Source organism: Panthera onca, chromosome A3 (genome assembly GCF_046562875.1).
Source record: "Panthera onca isolate mPanOnc1 chromosome A3, mPanOnc1 haplotype 2, whole genome shotgun sequence".
Lineage (NCBI taxonomy): Eukaryota > Metazoa > Chordata > Mammalia > Carnivora > Felidae > Panthera > Panthera onca.
Window position 1 is genome coordinate 37775113 of NC_138341.1, and position 22167 is coordinate 37797279.

The following is a 22167-nucleotide window of genomic DNA, read 5'->3' on the forward strand; positions in this document are numbered from 1 at the left end:
TGCTGAGGCAATCAGAAGACTGAGGGGGCTCTGGGCCAGCTGAGCAGGGAGCCTATGGAGAGCAGGAGGCTATGCCGTGTGGGGTAGACTCTGGGATGAGTGGCCTGGCACTCTCTTGTACTCTGGAAATGTTTGGTGAGAGAATGAACGATAATAAGGGTGTACTGGAAAATAAACCATGAGAGTACAGTAGTGGGAGGTGTGCGTGGTGGGGGCGGGGGGGCGGGGAGTAGAAGGTTGACTTTGCTTCCTTGGCTGTTACGTTCATGGCCGGGCCTCGGCATGAAGTTCTAGATCTAAGGAGTTTGTGTTTTGTGAAGGCATGGGCTGTTCAAGCTTGCTGATCTGCCAGATCTATAGCAGACTATTTGTTGAGTGAATGAATAAATGAAGAGCTAGGGGGAGGAATGCAGTGCCTAAAGCCCTTCCCCTCTACCTTGTCCTTGGGATGGCTGTGTGAATGACTCACGTCCTGCTGCCCACTCACTTTCTTAGCCTAAAACCACATGTCCTGGGGTGTGGTGGCAGTGAGCTGACCTTCCCCTCCCACCCCTCCCTGTCTGCCACAGGATCTTCATTGTACACAGTTCCTAAGTTTCCAGCAAGTTGCCCTTCCTCCTTGCTTCCTGGGTAAGAGCTGAGAAATGTGGGCCTTGGAGACAATGGGAGACCCAGTTTAGGTCTCCAGAGAGGTCTTTCTGAACAAGTGTTCAAAAACACCGGGCTGTCCTAAAGCTGGCTCAAGGGAAAACCAGAGACTTCAGGACCATTTCAAACTCTAAGAACTGTCCTTCTGCCCCCTGTCTGGGTCCTAAGCCACATCACGCCCAAACATGTGAACTTAAAACCAAAGGAAAGAGACCAGGCGATGAGCAGTCAGGGAGGAACCACATAAAGTGTGGAGTGGGTGGCCCTGTCCCCCACTCCTTGGGTGGGCAGAGGAATGGACTGACCCATTTGCCTGATGCAACCAAAATCCAGCTCTTTATTGCTATGGGACACTGGCCTGAGACCAGTCTCAACCAGTGTCTCCACATCAGAGCTTGGCTTTCTGGGTGCTTGAAAGCACCCTCCCCATACATTCCCTCTTTGTCTGGAACTTTTCCTGGACCTGGTGAGGGCAGAGCTGTGGATACTTGGTGCCCGGTCCTATTTGATGGGAAGTGAGGAAATGTTTGAAGGCAGAGGCCAGCCACATCCACAGCAGGTAGGAAAGTGGAGGTGGTGATGGTGATGTGTGGTCCTTATTATTTATTATTAATTAATTAATTCTGAACCTATTGCCTATAGGAATTGACTACAGGTGTGTGGAAGACAGACTTCCTTTCTTGAGAAGTCTCAAGAGAACAGATTTTTCAGGAACTCTGAGACATGGTCAGGCTACTTTATCAACTTTATTTTTGGAGAGACCATGTGCCCCTGACTTCCTGCCTCTTCTTGTTCTGGAGAAACTGGGGACAATCTTGGAGTCAGCTCTCCTAGATATGCCCTTTCTATTCCAACAGGGTTTGAGGAAGCTTAACATGCTGGCTGTAAAAGCAACAGAGTTAATAAAAATAAGAAAGAAAGAAGGGGGGAAGTAAATGTGTTAAGTGCAAACAACAGTTAACACCCTAGGGCATCATAGTTGCCTCTGCACTTACTGACAGCCGGAGAAAAGGCACCTACTGACTTGAAGTTTGTTAAGTGCTTCGCTCATTTAACTGTTGCTTCATTCTCTGGGCCTCAGTTTCTCAGCCTGCAAAACAAGGTGCATCAACCTAAAGTTTATTGAGAGTGTCGCATGATAGGATACAGAGCACCTGAAACAGTGCTTGGCAAGTTGTAAACCATCAGTCGAAATCACAGCAATTCCTACCTCATTCATGTGTAAGCATAACCAAGTGGGAGGGAGTTGTGGGTAGAGCGGAGGCAGTTTCCATTTATTCAAAGGCTCCTGCCTTCTTTTCCCTGCTCCATCCAAATCCTAATGGACAGCCTCTGAAATTGCCTTTGAACCTGGTCTTGTTCCACAATGTTCCCATTCCACTGCAGTTAGTCCCCTCCAAGCAGACTATTTCCGGGATGCTTACTTCATGCTCATTGAACAATGACCTCAGAAACATTTCCTTGACTGCAAGTCTCTCGGGCTCTGAAAGTGCAGAAGTGGTGTCGCGTCCTCCTCTTGTCCCATTTCTGCAGGCCTGCAGGGGGTGGTGGGTCTGCTTTCCCAGATCTCAAAAGCTTAGCCTCCACCAAGTGAGTGAGAGATGGAAACACCTCCAAGAAAACTCCAAACCTGCAGTGCCCAGGTTGGTGTTTAGCAGCATGTGGTAGGTTGTATTGCTTTGTGCTCTTTGAGGATGAGGATGGGTGGGGGACCCTTGGGTTTGTGAGCTTAGTGGGAGTAACTCTGATCTACCAAAGATCCTGTGGGCAGTCAGGGCCAGGGCCAGGGCCAGGCCTCCCACCACCAGGCCAGTGAGCCCACGATGTGTCCTCTGCTACACACTGCCCCTCCCCCTGTGGCAGAAGGTCCCAGGTTTTTGTGGCCCCTCATTTTCTTTGAGCAGTGGGAGAAGTGTGAAAAAGCTTGGCCCAGATGGCAGCTCTGACACCTCTCTCTCTCTCTCTCTCTCACACACACACACACACACACACACACACACACACACACCAGGCCTTCAGCTAGTTTAAGAAGAACATGAATGCCGAGAGAGGACCATCCATGTGCGAGAACTTTAGAAGGGCTCTACATAACTTGAGGCCTCATAATGGCCCTGTAACAGTAGGGACTCTCAACATCTCCCCTTTACAGATGACGAAGGCAGAGAATTAATTTGCCCATGGTCACAGGACTAGTGAAGAGCAGAGCAAATAGTATGGCTTTACAGTCTGTTTAACCACTAGACCAAATGCTCTCTGCCCTCTTTCCCACGTCCAGCGATAAGGTCAGAACCAGTGCCATTTGTGTGTCAACTGGCGGTCCTCTTACCTCCTCTTTCCATTATCAAGGCTCTGTAACTTCTCTCATAGGCAGAGCCTTACCTCTTCTCCCCTATGGGAGGATGAAGATTATCAGGACCAAGACAAGTCCAGGTCTCTAAGGGCCGTACTCCACTGATGCTCTCTCCCCTGGTGAGGTGGCCAGGACCCACCCTAATCTCCCATCTCTCTCTTCTTATAGTCTGGTTGGCAGAGGCACTCTGTTGTCCTAAGGAAGGAGGATAGGACCAGCTTAAAGATGTTGGCAGAATTCATCTGTAATGACGAATTCTCTGAGTCTCTGCCCCAGGGCTCTACCATTCTCTGCAAGCCCATCCCAAAAGGCCTGGACTGTGCTCACTCACTCTGGCTGCCCCCCCCCCCCCCCCCCCCCCCCCCCCCGCAAAGAGGTTGTCTAGCAAGTATTTGCCAACTTGAAGGGCTAAATACCACAGATGAGCAAAAGTACACCCATGGACAAAATGAAAACAAAACAACAACAACAAAAAAACCCCAAAACAAAAACACATACTGTGAAACAATTCCCTTACAAATAACTGCTTTGAAAATTGTTTTAAATTTCTATTATTTATTTTTTAAATTCAAGTACAATTGACATACAGTGTTACATTAGCTTCAGGTGTATGATGATTCAACAATTTAACACATTTACTCAGGGCTCATCATAAGTGTACTATTAATCCCCTTCACCTACTTCACACCCCCCCCCCAAATTATTGTTTTAAATGGCAGAACACTAAGCACCTTTAACAGATCAGTCCTTTTATTCAATTTTTTTTATAACCTTGAAATGAACTGAAGGTTGAGGGAGGAGTACATTTTAAGGTGCCAGAATTACATCAGAATTGCATTGTAGGGTCATTGCACCCGGACATGCAATTTTCTTTTTCAGACATGACCTTGGGACCAAGAGCTTTGTAACTCTGTAACTTTGTTACTCATAGAACTCCATCAGATGTTCGAGGTAGGTCAGAGGATACTCACATGTAGTTCAAGCCTCCATAGATGTCCCAGACATAGCAATGATTTACAGCATCTTTGTTTCTGCTATTCAGTGCCCTGCTGCTAGAGATGTCAAAAAGGTGGGGAGGGCTCCAGAACATTCTAAGCCTGTTAAGTATTTCTGGTGAAATTCTTCAATCTCACTACAACCCTGACAAGAAACCACGACTTTAATCTCCAGGCATGATTACTTTTGATCTTAAGCTGCACAACAGAATGCCCTCAAATGTGCACAGCAAATCTTATTAATGTCAAAACTACATTATATACCCTGTAGGAGACCAGAAATCAATTTTTATGTCAAAAGAATAGGAAAGCTTCGGGATGCAAAGAGAACATCCCCTTTTATCCTTTCCTACATCCTAAAACAGGCATTTTTACATTAAGACCAAACCGGAAATTAGAGTTCGGTGCCTACACAGCTCTGGTCTCATTCGCCCACGTTAACTCATTTAAATCCTGCCACAAGGTAGGTACTGACTGTTAACGTTTTACATTCGTGACGATGCAGTCTGAAAGATCTGGAATTTGCTCAAGGTGACACACTGCAGCAAGTAGAAGTCAGGATTTGAATCTGAAGCACTGTCCTTCCTCCCAGCGCCACAGCCGCCACGCAGAAAACACAGGTCCACTACAGGGAAATTAATGACCCACAGCCTTCCTGAGGCTCTGCGCTATAATCGGGGAGACAACCTGGTTCTCGTGACTCTCCACTCTTTCCGTTTTCTCCCAAGTGCATGACTGCGGGAGCAAAGCGACCACGTGAGCTTTCCCCCCCTCCCCCCCAGTGCCTGTCTGGCCAAGGGCAAGTCACAGGTGCGACAACGTGCCAAGACTGGATCCAGAGCCAGAGGGCTCGAGCTCCCCCGCAGCGTCACTGGACGGGCGGGAGGGAACTCGGCCAGGTGTGGCCTCTGGACGCGGCAGGTCATTAAATAAGCTGAAAAGAAGGCTTGAGAAGCGGTCAGCAATATGAATGGGGCCCGCAAAAGGGAAACTAGGAATGACCTTGGTCGCCGCCCCTATAAGTCGGCCCGACGACCTCTGGCGGCACAGCTAGGGTCCCCTACGGCCTCCACCAGTAACTAACCCGAGCGGCGAGACGCTACACTGACGCTAGGGCGAGGCTGCAGAAAGGGGGTCGGCCCTCCCCACGTGGACAAGCTCCCCGCCGGGGGCGTGGCCGCGGGCGCGGGTCTGGCCAATGAGAGCCGCCGAAGGGCTCACCCGATTGGGCATGCCGGGCAGGCGTGGGCTGCACCACCCCGGGGGCGGGGCTCCGGAGCCGGGGCGAGGCGCTGCGGGTCACGCGGGTCGCGGCGCCGGCTATAAGTGGCGGCCGGCGGCGTGTGCCGCCAGAGTGATGGCTGCCGGCGCGCGCTGCGTGCTTTCTCTTCTCTGCCGCTGAGGCGCCGCGGGTGCTTCATTGGGTGGGTCGCCAGCCCTGTCGATCCATCCCCGAGCCTCCGCCCCAGGCCGTCTGCTCACCGACCACAGGTGCGTGCGTCCGTGCCGCCGCCGCAGCCTGCGCGTCTGGTCTTCCGCTCGGCCCTTGGTTTCCTCTGGTGAGTGGTGGCGCCACCTTGGAAAGGCTTTCTTTCCCGGCGGGACCAGGCGCCGACGCCGTCGAGCGGGAGGCGGTCTGGTGGGCCGGCGTGGGCGGCGGACGGGGATTCTGGCTTCCTTACCGTCCGCCTCCCTCCCCCATCCCGCCCGCCCGCGGGCCTTTTTGGCGGTCCTCGGGCGGCGCGCGCGGGAACGGCCCTTTTCCGGTTTTCGCGGGGAGGGCGCGCGCGGGCCGGCGGCGGGCGGTGGGGGTGGGGGATTCCGGGCTGGGCGAGCGCTGACGAGGAGGTCCCCGGCGCCACGTGCCCACCACCTCGCGCGCCCGGCTCGGGGCCGGGGCCGGTGGGCTGCGGCCAGAGGACAAGGCCGGAGCCCCCAGCCTCGTGGGGCGCCGCAAGGGTTCCCCCAAGGGCGCGCTGCTATTGTTATTTTCTCTCCCCCCCCCCCCCCCCCCCCAGGATGAACTTGCGTCCTTTCTCTTCTCCGCCATGGAATTCTCCTTGCTTTTAGCCCTCCAGAGCCAAAGAAACCCCAGACAACAGATGCTCATACGCAGCGTATAGCAGTAACTCCCCAGCTCGGTTTCTGTGCCGTAGTTTACAGTATTTAATTTTATATAATATATATTATTTATTATAGCATTTTTGATACCTCATATTCTGTTTACACATCTTGAAAGCCGCTCAGTAATTCTCTTACAATTAATAAAAACCACTAGTCTAGAGAATGGCATTTACCGGGGCAACGCTGACTACCAGTACTATTGCTGCTACTGCTGCTTCTGGTCCATTGATGGACTACCTATGGATGCTGATCCTGGGCTTCATTATTGCATTTGTCTTGGCATTCTCCGTGGGAGCCAATGATGTAGCAAATTCGTTTGGTACAGCTGTGGGCTCAGGTGTAGTGACCCTCAAGCAAGCCTGCATCCTAGCTAGTATTTTTGAAACCGTGGGCTCCGTCCTTCTGGGAGCCAAAGTGAGCGAAACAATCAGGAAGGGCTTGATCGACGTGGAGATGTACAACTCGACCCAACAGCTGTTGATGGCCGGCTCTGTCAGTGCTATGTTTGGTAAGTTCTTTTTATGTATTGCCCCTTGGTGGCGGGTGAGCAAGCGGGTGGTTCCATACTTGGGCTCTCCCTTTCAGGTTTTCTTCTTCGGAAGGCACTGCATTCCTGAGAATTTTGCCACTTAATAAAACTTGCCTGTGTTTCAGGTTCTGCTGTGTGGCAACTAGTGGCTTCGTTTTTGAAGCTTCCCATTTCTGGAACCCATTGTATTGTTGGTGCAACCATCGGTTTCTCCCTCGTGGCAAAGGGGCAGGAGGGTGTCAAGTGGTCTGAACTGATAAAAATTGGTATGTTTAATTTTAAATGGCTTTTTAATTTTTATTCTTGTCATGTGCTACCATGGCATTATATGACATAAATGGTGTAAAATGGAGGGATGGAAAGTTTTGAAGATGGAATACTAAAACTTAAAGTGTTTTTTGGTTCCTGATTTTCATCAGTTGACGTTTTTCTTTTTAATGTGTTCTGTTCCAGTGATGTCTTGGTTCATCTCTCCACTGCTTTCTGGTATTATGTCTGGAATTTTATTCTTCCTTGTTCGTGCATTCATCCTCCGTAAGGTAATCTTTCTCTCCCCTCTTTTATGACCTTTGGTGGGTCACACTCAATGGTATTCAGACTGCTAGCCTTCTTGTAGATGTGATTAGTGTGGCCTTGGAAAGTTAAAAAATACGTCTGTGTTCGGTACACCTCTTGTATGTTGCTGAGCTCTCTGAAAAAGTCAAGTTTTCGATAGCCCAGAATGCATTCAGGAAGGAAAAATTGAATGAATATATGGTGTGCCAAGAAATAGAGGAGAAGCTGGGAATGAAAAAATAAGGAAATTTATTCAGGGTGATTTTGTACAGGTGTTTGTAGATTACTGTTTTCTCTAAATCAACAACATATATGGACCATTTTGACTTATTATTATTTTTGTTTTTGGACCATTTTGACTTATGAGCTTGGGGTTCGTAAGTCGTAATGTGTCTTGACATAATGTTTTTTTAGTCGACAGTTAAATTGAGTAGTTTGGGTTTCCACGCAGTTAACTTTTGTCGTGCTGATTAGCATAACCAGGTTATAAGCTTCAGGGTGGGGACTCTATATTTCACAGTGGCTTGACTCTAATTTCCCAGATGGGGTAAAAAGAGCCCGTAAAGGTGTTTTTTGTTTTTTCCCTTGGCCCTCAAAAAAAAAAAAAAAAAAAAAAAAAAATTCCAGACAGTCATTTAATTTCCTGTCCAGTTGAAAATCCCTTTTGAGGGACCCAATAGCATTTCTTTTATCAAGAAGTCTGATGCTGGCTCCAAAATAAATGTAGACGACAAGGGATGTTGTCACTGGACTGAATTACTTGGTAAGAATAAATGCATTTTTCTGAGGAAACAAAGTTGTCCTTTTTCTGAGGTGAATGGCTCTTAACGGCCCATTGTAAGTTTGTAAAATGCTCCTAAACTGTAGACATCTGAGTGAAGAGAGATAGGTAGCTTAGTCCCAAGGGGTAAGAATATATTCAGACCCACTTGTTCGGTCTAGTTGTAAGCTTTTGTAGGGAAGGGTTTGCGCCTTTGTAGAAACACTATGGTAAATTGATTCATTAATTGTTCTTTCCTATGGCCTGAGTCTGCCAGAATATAGCAGTTGAATACTTGGAAAATTGAAATATTTATAGATTGGTTAGAATTTGAGAGTAAATAGTTCATTGTTACTACTGATGGACTTGAAGTTTGATACCGTTTTATTTAGCAAGCAGATTTGATGAGCTACCCGCCGGATCCCCGGAATTGTTGTAGCATATGATAGATAACATGATGCTTAGGTTCGAGGCTTACTGGTAGTCACAGATCAGATTTTTCAGTATTTTTATTAGAGCCATATAGATTACTCCATACCAGAGAAAAAGGAGAATACATAGGATCCTGTATTATGGATTCCTGCTTTATGAAACTTTACACTGGGTCTTTGTTGATTATTTATTGGGAAGCAGATTGTTCTGATTCTGGAGAGGCTTTGTATGTCTCAAGATAAAACTTGTCTTCTTTCTTGGAGGGGAAATGGTGGTGCTCTGAGGTGCAAAGAGGGATTTTTAGGTGTTCAGTATCTCTCATTTGAGAACTGCATGGCAGGTATTTTTCTACGCACAGTTGAGAGCTGGAGTTAAATATATTCCCTTTGTAACAATATATTCTTTATGTAGGTATGAGGATGAGAGCATGATCAAGAATGATTGGAATAGTGTTTAGCAGTATTGACTTTGAGGACTTTTTTTTTTTTTTTACCTCCAAACTCCCCTGTCCTCCCTGTGACCCATCATAGTCTTGTGTCCAATCTGCTAATGAGTTTTTGGGTGATGAATGTGAATAGTTGTGGTTACTGTTCGATTTTAAATCTCAAAACATCCTTATGCTGGTAACCTTTGGGGGTACTGGCTGTTAAAGTCTGAATATTTGACCATTAAGCTGCTTTTCAACTTAAGATTCTGTTTTGGAAATTAACATTAAAATTGCTTTTTTAAAATTTTCTGTTTTCTGATGTCTGTGCCAAGGGTGTTGGGTAGTCTAGTAGGAAAATCCAGAGTGGAGATGAGGTACTTCTCCTTAAAGGCTAGGGGCAATAAAGGAATGGGGGAAAAGGGAAAGTTATCCTATTATTTAAATGCTAGTCAGAGAAAAATGGGTCTTTGAGCAGTCTCCCTTTTGTTAGGAATCACATTAAATCTAGGACATCTTTTCAAACTCAGAGGAGCCTTTTTCTTTAGAGGCTTATCAGAACATCCAGTATGTAAACAATGAACTATTCTGGTTGGGGATGGGGAGTTACCAAGACTCCCCCCGCCCCCCTTCCCATCTCACATGACTGGATGATGAGATATTTACATTATTTCCAGATAAAGTTCCAAGTGTGTAGTTAGATGGGTCATACAGTAATACAAATCTTATAAAGTTGTTAGCCTTGGTTATCTCTTGCGAGTGACCGAGACGAGTCTGGAGGGAGTAAAAGTTCCTAGATTTATGAACTTTGCCTTTTTTTAAAAGATGGTGAGCTTGTATTTCATAATAAACCACAAGTATCATTCATTTACTACCTTCCCTGCTACTAAATACTGGTTACCTCAGGGAATACATAATTGGACTGTACAGAAAAATAAAACCCAGAAAAATAAAATAAAACCTATTATTTCTCAACTCTAATTAGTTTGATTTGATACCATATTACCAAATTGTATTTGAAAATCTGTTAAGAGAAGTCCCTACATAATGTTTATAGATCTCTAATGGGTTTTGATTTTGGGGGGATCTTATGAATTGATAGCTTATTGATTGCCCTTGGAGTGTGTCCCACACTGTTGAGTTATTCCAGGATGCTGAATAGTTCTAGGTATAGGCTATCATTTTTATTTTGGCTATTTCTCTATATGTAGCACGTATTTATTTGTGTATTTATTGATGTGTTTATATATATTTAAAGTATGGATAGGGAAGCTAAAATTAACTTTTTTTTTTAAGTTTTTGAATTTTTTTTAATCTTTATTTATTTTTGAGACAGAGTGCGAGTGGGGGAGGAACAGAGAGAGGGAGACACAGAATCTGAAGTAGGCTTCAGGCTCTGAGCTGTCAGCACAGAGCCCAGCACAGAGCCCAATGCGGGGCTCGAACTCACAAACTGTGAGGTCATGACCTGAGCTGAAGTCGGACCCTTAACTGACTGAGCCACCCAGGTGCCCCTAAAATTAACTTTAAAAAAAAAATATTTTGAGAGAGAGAGTGGGAGAGAGGGGCAGAGAGAGTGAGAGACCAATCCCAAGCAGGCTCACAACGGAGCCCAACTTGTGGCTTGATTTCAACACCGGTAGGATCACGACCTGACCGGAGCCATATCAAAAGTCCTGATGCTTCACCAGCTGAACCACCCAGGCACCTCATGGGAAGCTAAAATTCAAAGTGTTTTTCAGTGAGGGCCCATCTCTACTGATTTTGAATGGCATCTTTCCTTTCTCTTCTGTTGTGTTTGTCTTCAGCCACTACCTCCCTCTTCCCAACTGTTGATTATCCTAGTTAGAAGCTTTAGAAGCACTTTGGATCTTTCTCTTCTTTCCCAAGATTTTCTTTTGGATTGCTATCCAGACAGCATTAAACCTTTAGGATAACATCTTCATAGTTTAGCCTTCCCATATATTCAAGTTTGTGTTCTCTTTAAGTGTTTGACCTGGGTGTTTTCCTGTAGAATTAATACACATTTGTTCTAAGTGGAGCTCTTTTTATTTCCAGTCACACTGGCCTCTTTGCAATTCCTGAGTTTTTTGCCTCAGGGTTTTTACACTTGCTGATATCTCTGTCTGCAATATTCTGTGTTGTCCCCCCCCCCCCCCCCCGCCCCCCTTATGTATGTACATGGCTTGTTGACTTACCAGGTTTGTGTCTTTGTTCCACTGATAATTCCCAGTGTGTTCTGCCTTCCATCACTGCCTCTTCCTTACCCTTCTTTATTTTCTTCATAGCATTTATTGCTACTTTACGTTATTCTGTATTAGAATGTAAATGTTAGTTCTCTGAGGGCAGGAACTTTCTCATTCACTCCCATATTTTAGTGCCCAGGATTGTGTTTGGTACAGTCTGTTGAATGAGGAGGTAACTTAGCGTACAATTGATTTTTATCTTAGCTCTTTGGTAAGTCATTAATAGTGGTGTATTTGTTAATGTCTAGATAAGATTGTTGTTGCAGGTAATTCTGCATGTTTTGATTTTAAGAAATCTTTGCAGGCATGGTGAGAAATGTCCTGACATCTCATAGTCTATTTCTTGATATCCTTTACAAATGTATAGTACATCTCAGGTGTATGCTCGGATTTACATCTGGACAGTCAGGTACCTTAGGACGCTGGGTGTTGAAACATTATTTGAGACATTACCAGTCACTGGTGTAGGTGACTTTGTTAGAAATAGCACCCCCCCCCCCCCCAAAAAAAAACCTAAAACAAACACAAATTTAAATTCAGGTAGATATAAAAGATGAGATCAGCCTTGGTAAGGAGACTTTCAGGAGCAAGGCCAACTGGGCTTTTCCTACTACTATGGATACCATTAACTGGCCTTATGTAATTCCTGAACCTGCCCTTTTACAAAGTTCTATGGAAATGAATTAACTTAACCCCCCCCCCCCCTTTTTTAAAATTTAAGTTCAAGTTAGTTAACATAATTTTATAACACCTTTCAAGATACTGATCTTGATAATCTTTTTTAGACAGATCCCGTTCCTAATGGTTTGCGAGCTTTGCCAGTTTTCTATGCCTGCACAGTTGGAATAAACCTCTTTTCCATCATGTATACTGGAGCACCTTGTAAGTACATATCAAAATATTTAAATGTGAATTTAACGTTGTTTATAAGACTTGCATTAAATGCCCAATTTACCCCTTTTTGCTTTACAGGGCTGAAATCTCCTAGAAGGTGGCTGGCCTGCGCCCATTTCAGAAGGCTGCAGGCTAGTGTATGCTGAGTTAACCTAGATAGTTTTTCAACCAAAGAGACCTGCTCAGATTCTAAATCACTACAGACCTTTACTCTTTATAGTCTTCACAGGATCCACCGATAATATGATCTTCTCCCTCCCTTTCTCCTTTCTGTGCTAAAAATAACTGGAATTGATACTGACCTCAACTGCTGAAGAGTAATTAGTTATATTTGGTCTTCAATAATCAGTCATTTAGGACTGGTTTGCTGGATATTCTCTTTTTTCTCTCCCAAATGGAGCTACTTTTGTTTCTAAGCACTAAATTTACTTCCCTGAATCTGCTTGAATGAGAAGAGTTGGGATGTTTAAACACCTGATCTAAGTGCACTTGGAAGAAGAAATTCATGCAGCTAAGAGGAAAAATAATTTGTGAGGATATAAAGATTGGGATGATTACTTTTATTTTGGGACTAAGGCAAAGCATGGATAAAAATATGATCCGTGTTCAATTTAGCAACTGAAAAAGATTACTAACTTGTAACTTGACAGTACCTGCTTTTTATCAGTTCAGGTTCGCTCTCTAGGGTCTTTTGACTTGATGGTCAGGCGAGTGGCTTTTGATCTTTTAACTGTGACCCACTGGAAAAAATACACTGTACGTTGCTGCCCAAGACATATGTGCACGTAGAGACAGAGAGGGAAAGAAAACTAGAATAGTATTTAGAAGCTACTTACCCTTACTATGTGCTGTGTCCTCATGTTTTCAGATACTTCTCTTTAGCTTTTTTTTAATGCTCATTGGAGCCTACTAAATTGGTTTCTGATTAATGGATTGTAAATTGGTTCTTAAACTTCACTGAAGTAGTAAGTCACTGGCCAAAAATGGAAATAGCTAAGTATTTTTAACCTTGTCTTTATTCTTGGAATAATTAGGGAAGAAAATGGACAACTTTATGAGAATATTGATCTTACTTAGGGGATACCAGACTCCTCACCAAATGGTACAGGCAAAGAAAAGCTTGCATGCTACATTTCCAATTATGTTTTAAATTGAGTTCTTCATGCTAAACTAAAGTCTCCTGTGACACTCTAAGCACAGATGTTTTATCTGGTAGCAGCAAAGGTCATAGTTCAGTGAAATTAGAAACTTAAACTTGCAATCATTTTTGAAAAAGGAACTTGGGATATTTTTGTTCTGTTCTTTGTGGATCATTTACAAGAAAAATTTCCCTTTCTCATTTCCCCTTTTGGCTTGGAACATAGATTTAAACTGTGATAGAGATTAATTAAGCTTCATGTATATTTTAGTTTGTGTGACTACATGGTCAGAATTGATAGGAATTAAAATGGAAAGATTTGTAGTCACTATAGAACTTTAGTTTTGAAGGGACCACGGTTACATCTGATTTTTAAATATTAATCATTGGGGGGCAATAGATTTTCCATTTTATAGGTAATCTATTCCTAGCAGAATAAAGCAAAAGAACTGCAGGTAGCCAAGCTATTTGTGGATGAACTACAGATCATTATAACATCTTACAGGCTTAAATAGAATTCTGTAGTGCTTTGCTTCTGTCCTTAGTATAGGCTAGTGGCTTGAAGCCTATTGGCAGTTAAGGGGTAAGCACATGAGGACTGATATTAATGATCCCAAAGCCATGTGAAAAGTAGGCATGTCTCTAAGATATGCCTTGTTAATGAAATTACCACTAAACTATTTTTGTGAAAGATGGTCCTTTGAACTATCCTTATCTTTTGATAGATAATATTCCGGTTTTCTGTATCTTAGTTTGATAATGTATCCTAAGAGATAATCTTATTAAAGGTTTTTGCTGGAGGTTAGTACAATGGATTCGATTAACTTCCACAGAAAATTTTATCAGTATGACAAATGTGATTCTTAGGGTCCCTTTTTTAACATTAAAATCTGTATGTGCAAGCATAATGTGTGGCAGCTACCATGTGGAGGCTAGGGAGTGGAATGCTTCCTTTTTTTCATAGCTAGTTGCAGATCCTCAGAGTATAGTAATCCTTATCTTCTAAACAAAGAAAGGGAAAAAAGCTAGTTTTTGAAGGAACTTGGGGGACTTGAATCCAGTAGGTGTGGAGAGTGGGCCAGAGGTGGAGGTGTGGGTTTCAGATGACCATTGGATTTTTCTCCTGAATTTGTGTAGTCAGTACAATAAACCCTGTGGACCTAAGGCTGGCAGCAGTTGTAAAGGGTGATGGGCTGGCTTGGGGGGAACCCCAGAGTCCCCCCGAGGAGGGTTTACACGTTGTTGCAGGGGGCTGTCGCCCTGGGGTTTTCAAGATGCACCATTTTATCTCCTAGTGCTGGGCTTTGACAAACTTCCTCTGTGGGGCACCATCCTCATCTCGGTGGGATGTGCAGTTTTCTGTGCCCTTATCGTCTGGTTCTTTGTATGTCCCAGGATGAAGAGAAAAATTGAACGTAAGTAACAAATTGTAGCAGATTGTTTTAACTAGCAATGTGTCTGTTAACTTCTTGTGTACAAAAACTCACTATTTGGGTAGATTGGCGAAGTCACACATTTAAATGAGATTTCAAAATATGGGTTTATTGTTCTAAACTAGGTTTTTAAATTTTTATTTATTAATTTTTTTTTGAGAGAGAGAGACTAGGTTTTTAAATTTTTTTTATTTTGAGAGAGAGAGCGCGTGCAAGTGGGCGAAGGGAAGCAGAGAGGGAGAGAGAATCCCAAGCAGTCTGACACTGGGCTTGATGCACGGCTTGAACTCACAGACTGCGAGATCATGACTTGAGTGGAAGTTGGACGCTTAATTGGCTTAGCCAGTCAGGTGCCCCTGCCCAAACTGTTTTTATTGACTTGAAATGACCTGAGACCTAGTTATAAGAGATTTTTTTTTTTTTTTTTTTTTTTTACGTTTATTTTTGAGACAGAGAGAGACAAAGCATGAACAGGGGGAGGGTCAGAGAGAGAGGGAGACACAGAATCCGAAACAGGCTCCAGGCTCTGAGCTGTCAGCACAGAGCCCGATGTAGGGCTCGAACTCACGGACTGTGAGATCATGACCTGAGCCGAAGTCGGTCGCCCAACTGACTGAGCCACCCAGGCGCCCTTAGTTATAAGAGATTTTTGACATATGCTAGGGGCAAACTGGGCCTTTAATGTAATTTTTTTTTTTTTTTTTTTTTTTAACCGTACATCAGTTGCTGGTGACAGAAATATATAGAGATGTAGCTTACATTAATTGGGAAGTGTGAGGATATCTTAATATAAAATAAGGAGTAAATACAAAATATTTTCAAGAAACATTTATCTGAACTACTTCTGTGTGTAATTTCAGATTTGGGCCTGTAAAGCTAAGTCACATATTTATATCTGACTTTAGATTTCGTTAATTCTCAGAATTATAGCACAGATTCTAGAGGTAGACATTTTCCAGTGTTAATATGAAGGAATCATTTAGATCATTACTATCACACGGTAGTAGAGTATAATTAAATACAATAAATTTTGGTTAGCATCAGTCTTATTTAAACCTTGTATTCATTTCCTTACTGGCTGAGAGCTTTTAAAGTAATCTCAGCCCTTTCTATCTGCAAATGCTTGGTTAGTGATTTCAAGTTTGTTGTTCGGAAGTGGACGGATGCACAGACTGCAGAGGCCTTAGGAAGAGTGCTGCGTCATGCAGCTGCACTGAGACGCCTCTGAGAGGCTCTGGTCTTTGCTAGTCTGGTTGTGCTGAGCGGACAGTGGGAACGAGGCTTGCACCACTTTCTGACCTCGTTTTTCCCCCAGTCTGGGAGAAGATGATACAAGTCTTGATAATGTTTTATGTCCTAGTCTGTAGCCTAGTTGTGATGCCTGAATGAACATGTAAACATACTGGGCATCGGTAGGATGGGCAGAAAATAAATATTCCTGTGTAGTCATGGCATTTAGAACCATAAGGTAGAACCATAAGGCACATCTCTGTTTCAGGAGGTGGGAATTCAAGTTGTCATCTTTAGTTGCCTGCATGGAGCTCTGTTGCTTTACTTGAGCTCCTGGACTGAAATTTGGGGGCATTCCTTTTTTAAGAAGAACATAAACTAGATGCAGTCTAAACTTTCAGTCTGTCAGCCTCATGCTTTGAGGTATCTTTCACCTCAGAATGGGTCAGCAGGGAACTAAGAATGGTTTTTACCCTTGTAAAACAACAATCTTTGTCTTGTGAAGGACAGGAATACACAACAGAGCCCACAAAGCCTAAAAAAATATTTTACGGTCTGGCCCTTTACTGAAAAAGCTTGTGACCCCTGAAGCATTGCTATATCTTTGCAAAGGAAAGATAGGAGATATGGCAAATGAAGTAGACAGGAATATTATCCAGAATTTTCATTGAAATATATTTTTGAGTTGGATTTTTTTGAGGTGGGGGGAAAGGGGAGATGGGGAACAAGTTAGTTTGGTCAAAACCAAACAAAAATCCCCCGTTTTTTCTAGGAGAAATAAAGTCTAGTCCTTCTGAAAGCCCCTTAATGGAAAAAAAGAATAGCTTGAAAGAAGACCATGAAGAAACAAAGTTGTCTGTCAGTGATATTGAAACCAGGAGTCCCGTTTCTGAGGTAGGATCTGCCACTGTGCCCCTCCGGGCTGTGGTGGAGGAGAGAACAGTCTCATTCAAACTTGGAGACTTGGAGGAAGCTCCAGAGCGAGAGAGGCTTCCCAGTGTGGACCTGAAAGAGGAAACCAGCATAGACAGCGCCATGAATGGTGAGTGGTTTCTTCAGTGGGGAAAATAAGAGTTTTACTTTGTTACCTGTACTGGTGAGGGGGCTCACTGTTTGGATCTGATGGTCTTTGTATTTAATGTGACTGTTTTGGTCTTGGCCAGGAGCAGTTCAGTTGCCTAATGGGAACCTTGTTCAGTTCAATCAAGCCGTCAGTAACCAGATGAACTCCAGTGGCCACTATCAGTATCATACCGTGCATAAAGATTCTGGCTTATACAAAGAGCTGCTGCATAAATTACATCTTGCCAAGGTGGGAGACTGCATGGGAGACTCTGGCGACAAACCCTTGAGGCGCAATAATAGCTATACTTCCTACACCATGGCAATTTGTGGCATGCCTCTGGATTCATTCCGTGCCAAAGAAGGTGAACAGAAAGGTGAAGAAATGGAGAAGCTGACATGGCCTAACGCGGAGAGCAAGAAGCGAATTCGAATGGATAGTTACACCAGTTACTGCAATGCTGTGTCTGATATTCACTCGGCATCTGAGATGGACATGAGTGTCAAGGCAGAGATGGGTCTGGGTGACAGAAAAGGAAGTAGCAGCTCTCTAGAAGAATGGTATGACCAGGATAAACCGGAGGTATCTCTCCTCTTCCAGTTCCTGCAGATCCTGACAGCCTGCTTTGGGTCATTTGCCCATGGTGGAAATGATGTCAGGTCAGTTGACTTGGAATCTCAGCCTCACGCTTTCTTTTCTTTTTTTTTTTAAGTTTGTTTATTTAAAAAAAATTTTTTTTACATTTATTTATTTTTGAGAGACAGAGACAGAGCATGAGCAGGGAAGGGGCAGAGAGAGAGGGAGACACAGAATCAGAAGCAGGTTCCAGGCTCCGAGCTGTCAGCACAGAGCCCGACGCAGGGCTCGAACCCACGAACCATGAGATCATGACCTGCGCTGAAGTCGGACGCTCAACCGACTGAGCCACCCAGGCACCCCTATTTATTTATTTTGGAAGCGAGTACAAGCAGGGGAGGGCCCGGGAGAGGGAGAATCCCAAGCAGGCTTCTCCTGGCCAGTGTGCAGAGCCTGACATGGGACTAGAACTCAGGAACCATAAGATCATGACCTGAGCCAAAGCAAGAGTCAGACACTTAAGGGTGCCTGGGTGGCTGAGTTGGTTAAGCGTCTGACTTTGGCTCAGGTCATGATCTCACAGTTTGTGAGTTTCAGCCCCACGTTGGGCTCTGTGCTCATGGCTCAGAGCCTGGAGCCTGCTTCGGATTCTGGGTCTCCCTCTCTGCCCCTCCCTGCTTGAGCTCTGTCTTTCAAAAATAAAAACGTTTAAAAATTTTTAATTAAAAAAGAGTTGAACACTTAACCTACTGAGCCACCCAAGTACCCCCCACCACACTTTCTATTTTTATATCACGTTATCCCTTTTATAAGGCTCTGCTTGTGGTTGTGCTGCTCATACCACCCCGTGGGACACTAAATAGTCTAGAAAGGATGAGGTCGGAGGAGTTATTGACTTATTAAACAGGCAGTACAATTTTTTTCTTTAGAGAGATTACAAAGAATGGTCTTGTCTATTGAGATAGGATCCAGTTCTTTGATAGTAAATTCTCTGAGTGTAAGATGAAAAACTTAATCACTGTCCCTAAGGAATGAATTTGTTAGTTGTTAGCCTTAGTCTTGTGGTTTGTAAACTGGCCATTGGAACCTGCGTTTTTTTTAGGCTACCTATTGGAAGATAGGCCACCAAATGCATGGGATTCTTCTGAGAGCAGCTTTTATTTTCTTCTGCTGTGTATGTTGGGGTTTCATTTATTTCTTTTGGATGAGCTTGCCAGCTTTGCTTTGAATAATCTAGTAGGTCATTTAGCAAACTGGATCTTGCGAAATTCTAGTTCTGCCTGAAAAATCATCTTCATCCTCTTTTTTTCTTTCAGCAATGCCATCGGTCCTCTGGTTGCTTTATATCTGGTTTATGACACAGGAGATGTTTCTTCAAAAGTGGCAACACCGATATGGCTTCTGCTCTATGGTGGAGTTGGTATTTGTATTGGTCTGTGGGTTTGGGGAAGGAGAGTTATCCAGACCATGGGGAAAGATCTGACACCGATCACACCTTCTAGGTAAGTTGGCAAAGCAGGTCTTAGAAAGATTAATGCTCATTTTCTTAAGGTTCATAGTACTGTGTAGTGTTACCACACAACTCTTCATCTAAAGTAACCCAAGCTTATATAAGTTCCTGATGTTACTCTCATTGTGTGAACTTGTAGGTTTTACATACTGTCTGGCCCTTAAACATAATTTTGGTCAAATATTAATTTCCAGTGGTTTCTTAACAGTACAGCTTTTCTGAGAAAGGTGTGTGTGGAGTGAATAGCTATGTATAGTTTGTCTTTACTTGGGAGCTGAGACTGATTATTAAATTCTTCAAAATAAAAGTGCAAACTTTAATAACGAGCTTCCAGAAAACCTTAAAACCTCAAAACATTAGAGAAGAGGGAAGAGAACCTGATATATTTACTTAGATTTTTTTTTAATGTTTATTTATTTTTGAGACACAGAGAGAGCATGAACAGGGGAGGGTCAGAGAGAGGGAGACACAGAATCCGAAGCAGGCTCTAGGCTCTGAGCTGTCAGCACAGAGCCCAATGCGGGGTTTGAAATCACAGACTGTGAGATCATGACCGGAGCCGAAGTTGGATGCTTAATCAACTGAGCCACCCAGGCGCCTAAACCTGATTTATTTATTAATTTTTTTTAGTGTTTTATTTGAGTGTGAGAGTGTGAATGGGGGAGGAACAGAGAGGGGGGGAACAAAAGATCCAAAGTGGGCTCTGTGCTGGCACAGCACGCCTGATGTGGGGCTTGAAGTCACAAACTGTGAGATCACAACCTGAGCCGATGTCAGACACTCAACCAACTGAGCTACCCAGGTGCCCCGAGAACCTGATTTAAAGTATATTTCAGGAGCTATAGCGAATTAAAGATTGTTAGTGAAGGTTTTGTCACCGAGTATCAGAGCATAGTAAGATTGTGTTAACTTTGAGATAATGTTAGCTTATTAAAATATCAGTTTCTATTCTTGACAACTAATCTTTCTATGTTTACAGTGGCTTCAGTATTGAACTGGCATCTGCCCTCACTGTGGTAATTGCATCAAATATTGGTCTTCCCATCAGTACAACGCATTGTAAAGTAAGTAAACATATTGTGTCTGTTGAATGGCTCTAATAATATGGAGAGAGTTTTTAAGTGTGAAACTGTGGTTTAGAAAGTTTTATACAGTTGGAGTCTTGAAGAGTTCACAAGTTCAGGACGAGACTGTAAGAATGTAAAGGCTTATTACATTTTACAATTTTTGGGTCTAGTATGCTTATTTAAGCAAATGATGTAGGTTTTCCCCAAATGATGCAAAAGCCCTTTTTGTATTGGTTAGCAAGTCTGTGAGGCTTATTGGACATTGAAGGGCAGTTTATTTATGGAAAGAATATATTCAGAGACTCTCTGAATTGAAGTATGAAGAAACTTGTTGAATTCAGACTTTGCGTGATGGCCATGCATTAACTGTGGGAAGAGGAAGAAACTGGCTTCCTTAAGGCAATTTAAGTTGGTTGATCTTAAAAAGATGGAGTCTGTCAGTTATCCTTTTTCTTCCAGGATATCTCTAGGTCACTGGCTATGAGGTCTAATATCTGCCTCCCTCTGAAATGATATTTGGAAAACCTAAAACTTAAAATAACTTCTTATTAAAGTAGTTCAATATATTTTTTTAAGTTTATTTATTTGGGGGGTGGGGACAGAATCCCAAGCAGGCTCTGCGCTGCAACTCACGAACTGCAGGATCATGACCTGAGGCGGAGATTGAGTCGGACGCTTAACCAGCTGAGCCACCCAGGCACCCCAAGTGGTTCAATATTAAAGTAGTTCATTAAAGTAGTTGATTAAATTCCAGTAGCTCAGAAGAGAAAAAGGAAGTGTTCTCCTATTTTACCCCAATTGGCACAGACTTAATGATTGGATTTTTATATTGTTTTTATCTTCTTATTAGTAATCTTCTTAATACAAACCATCTTTGATGGAATCAGTCTCATCCAGCAGTCTGGGGCTCCTTATCTACATAAATAAGGTCATGTGTCTGTTACCAAAATGCCATTGGCCTTTACTAATCAGTTTCCTTGATTCCCTTTCTCTGCTAGGTGGGTTCTGTTGTATCTGTTGGCTGGCTCCGATCCAAAAAGGCTGTTGATTGGCGACTCTTCCGCAACATTTTTATGGCCTGGTTTGTTACAGTCCCCATTTCTGGCGTTATCAGTGCTGCTATTATGGCAGTCTTCAAATATGTCATCCTCTGAGCGTGAAGCTGTTTGAGATTAAAATTCCTGTCAATGTTTGGGGCCACCTTACACATTCCTGCTCCTTTGAAGAATGATCACAGTGTTACAGAAGACCGGCAAGAGTCTTTTTAAAGTTTGGGAGCTGTGGGAGGGAAGTGTTACTTGTGCTATAATTGCTTTTGTGCTAAATATGACTTGTCTCAAAATTAGCTATGTAAAATAGCCAGGTTTCCACTGGTTCCTATTAAGGTCCCTTTTCCTTCTGGGCTGTGAATTCCTGTACATAATTCTCTACTTTTTGTATCAGGCTTCAATTCCATTATGTTTTAATGTTGTCTCTGAAGATAACTTGTGATTTTTTTTTTTTTTTTTTTTTTAAACCATTCAGAGCCATTTGACACAGTGTGCTCTGCTTTGGTGGTTTCACCAGCTTCTGCCCTAACATGCACAGGGACTTAACAACAGAAACATAACTGAAGCTTCCCTTGTAGTCTCTTAGAGAAATAGAGCCGTTTGTACTCTGCCCTCCTGTCCGGTAGTGGCAGGTTCCATTGGCATATGTGGGAACTTCTTATAGGGACGAGGTTCTTTGGACACGGTGAAGATTTAAGTTAGTAGTAACTTCTTTGCAAGCAATTCATTGACTATTATTGCTAAAAAGAAGTAGGAAGAAAAAGCCTTCTGGCAGTTGTGGTTATTTAAGATTTCTGGCAGTGTGGGATGGATGAATGAAGTGGAATATGAACTTTGGGCAAGTAAAATGGGACAGCCTTCCATGTTCATCTGTCTACCTCTTAACTGAATAAAAAAGCCTACAGTTTTTAGAAAATTTTGTTCTCATGGTTTTTGTTCATATTTGAAGCATCTGGGCTCCAAATCAGTTAGCCCTATGCCATTCTTAGCAGAGTGTGGATATCTTAAATGAGAACTACCGACCAACTTAAACTTCCCCACTCCTCCCTGTTAAGTTTCTCGGGATCCCAGAACATACATGACATAACTCCATAGGCACTGTTTAACTATTTGACATTTTTCCTTTTTTTTCCTCCTTTTTTTT

The 22167-nt window shown here is 43.3% G+C and overlaps 1 protein-coding gene and 1 long non-coding RNA gene across 3 annotated transcripts; one reads left to right on the forward strand and one right to left on the reverse strand.

The window, feature by feature from the left end:
• Window positions 1–205: 205 nt before the first annotated feature.
• Window positions 206–5296, reverse strand: LOC132692498 (uncharacterized). The gene is made up of 4 exons (XR_013554733.2): window positions 5215–5296; window positions 3028–3193; window positions 1644–1738; window positions 206–1530 (listed from the first exon to the last, which is right to left on the reverse strand). It is a non-coding gene; the product is annotated as an uncharacterized LOC132692498 (long non-coding RNA).
• A 55-nt stretch (window positions 5297–5351) lies between these two features.
• SLC20A1 (solute carrier family 20 member 1) lies at window positions 5352–21939 on the forward strand. Of its 2 annotated transcripts, none has more exons than XM_078444716.2 (11): window positions 5352–5552; window positions 6012–6625; window positions 6772–6912; window positions 7100–7185; window positions 11849–11945; window positions 14391–14510; window positions 16531–16800; window positions 16922–17480; window positions 18714–18899; window positions 19887–19971; window positions 20973–21939. In XM_078444716.2, exons 2-11 carry the CDS (start codon window positions 6280–6282, stop codon window positions 21126–21128), a joined length of 2046 nt encoding a protein of 681 aa, XP_078300842.1. In that variant the 5' UTR covers window positions 5352–5552; window positions 6012–6279; the 3' UTR covers window positions 21129–21939. The 2 variants fall into 2 exon arrangements, with proteins under 2 accessions (XP_078300842.1, XP_078300843.1); XM_078444717.2 differs by having other exon boundaries at window positions 5354–5484.
• Window positions 21940–22167: the final 228 nt, after the last annotated feature.

Bases quoted from the DNA above. Each gene is read 5' to 3' on its own strand.
- SLC20A1 (XM_078444716.2), top strand. From the start codon at position 6,280: ATGGCATTTACCGGGGCAACGCTGACTACCAGTACTATTGCTGCTACT. The intron at 16,801-16,921 runs GTGAGTGGTTTC...GGTCTTGGCCAG, and splicing joins CATAGACAGCGCCATGAATG to GAGCAGTTCAGTTGCCTAAT. The intron at 18,900-19,886 runs GTAAGTTGGCAA...CTATGTTTACAG, and splicing joins ACACCGATCACACCTTCTAG to TGGCTTCAGTATTGAACTGG.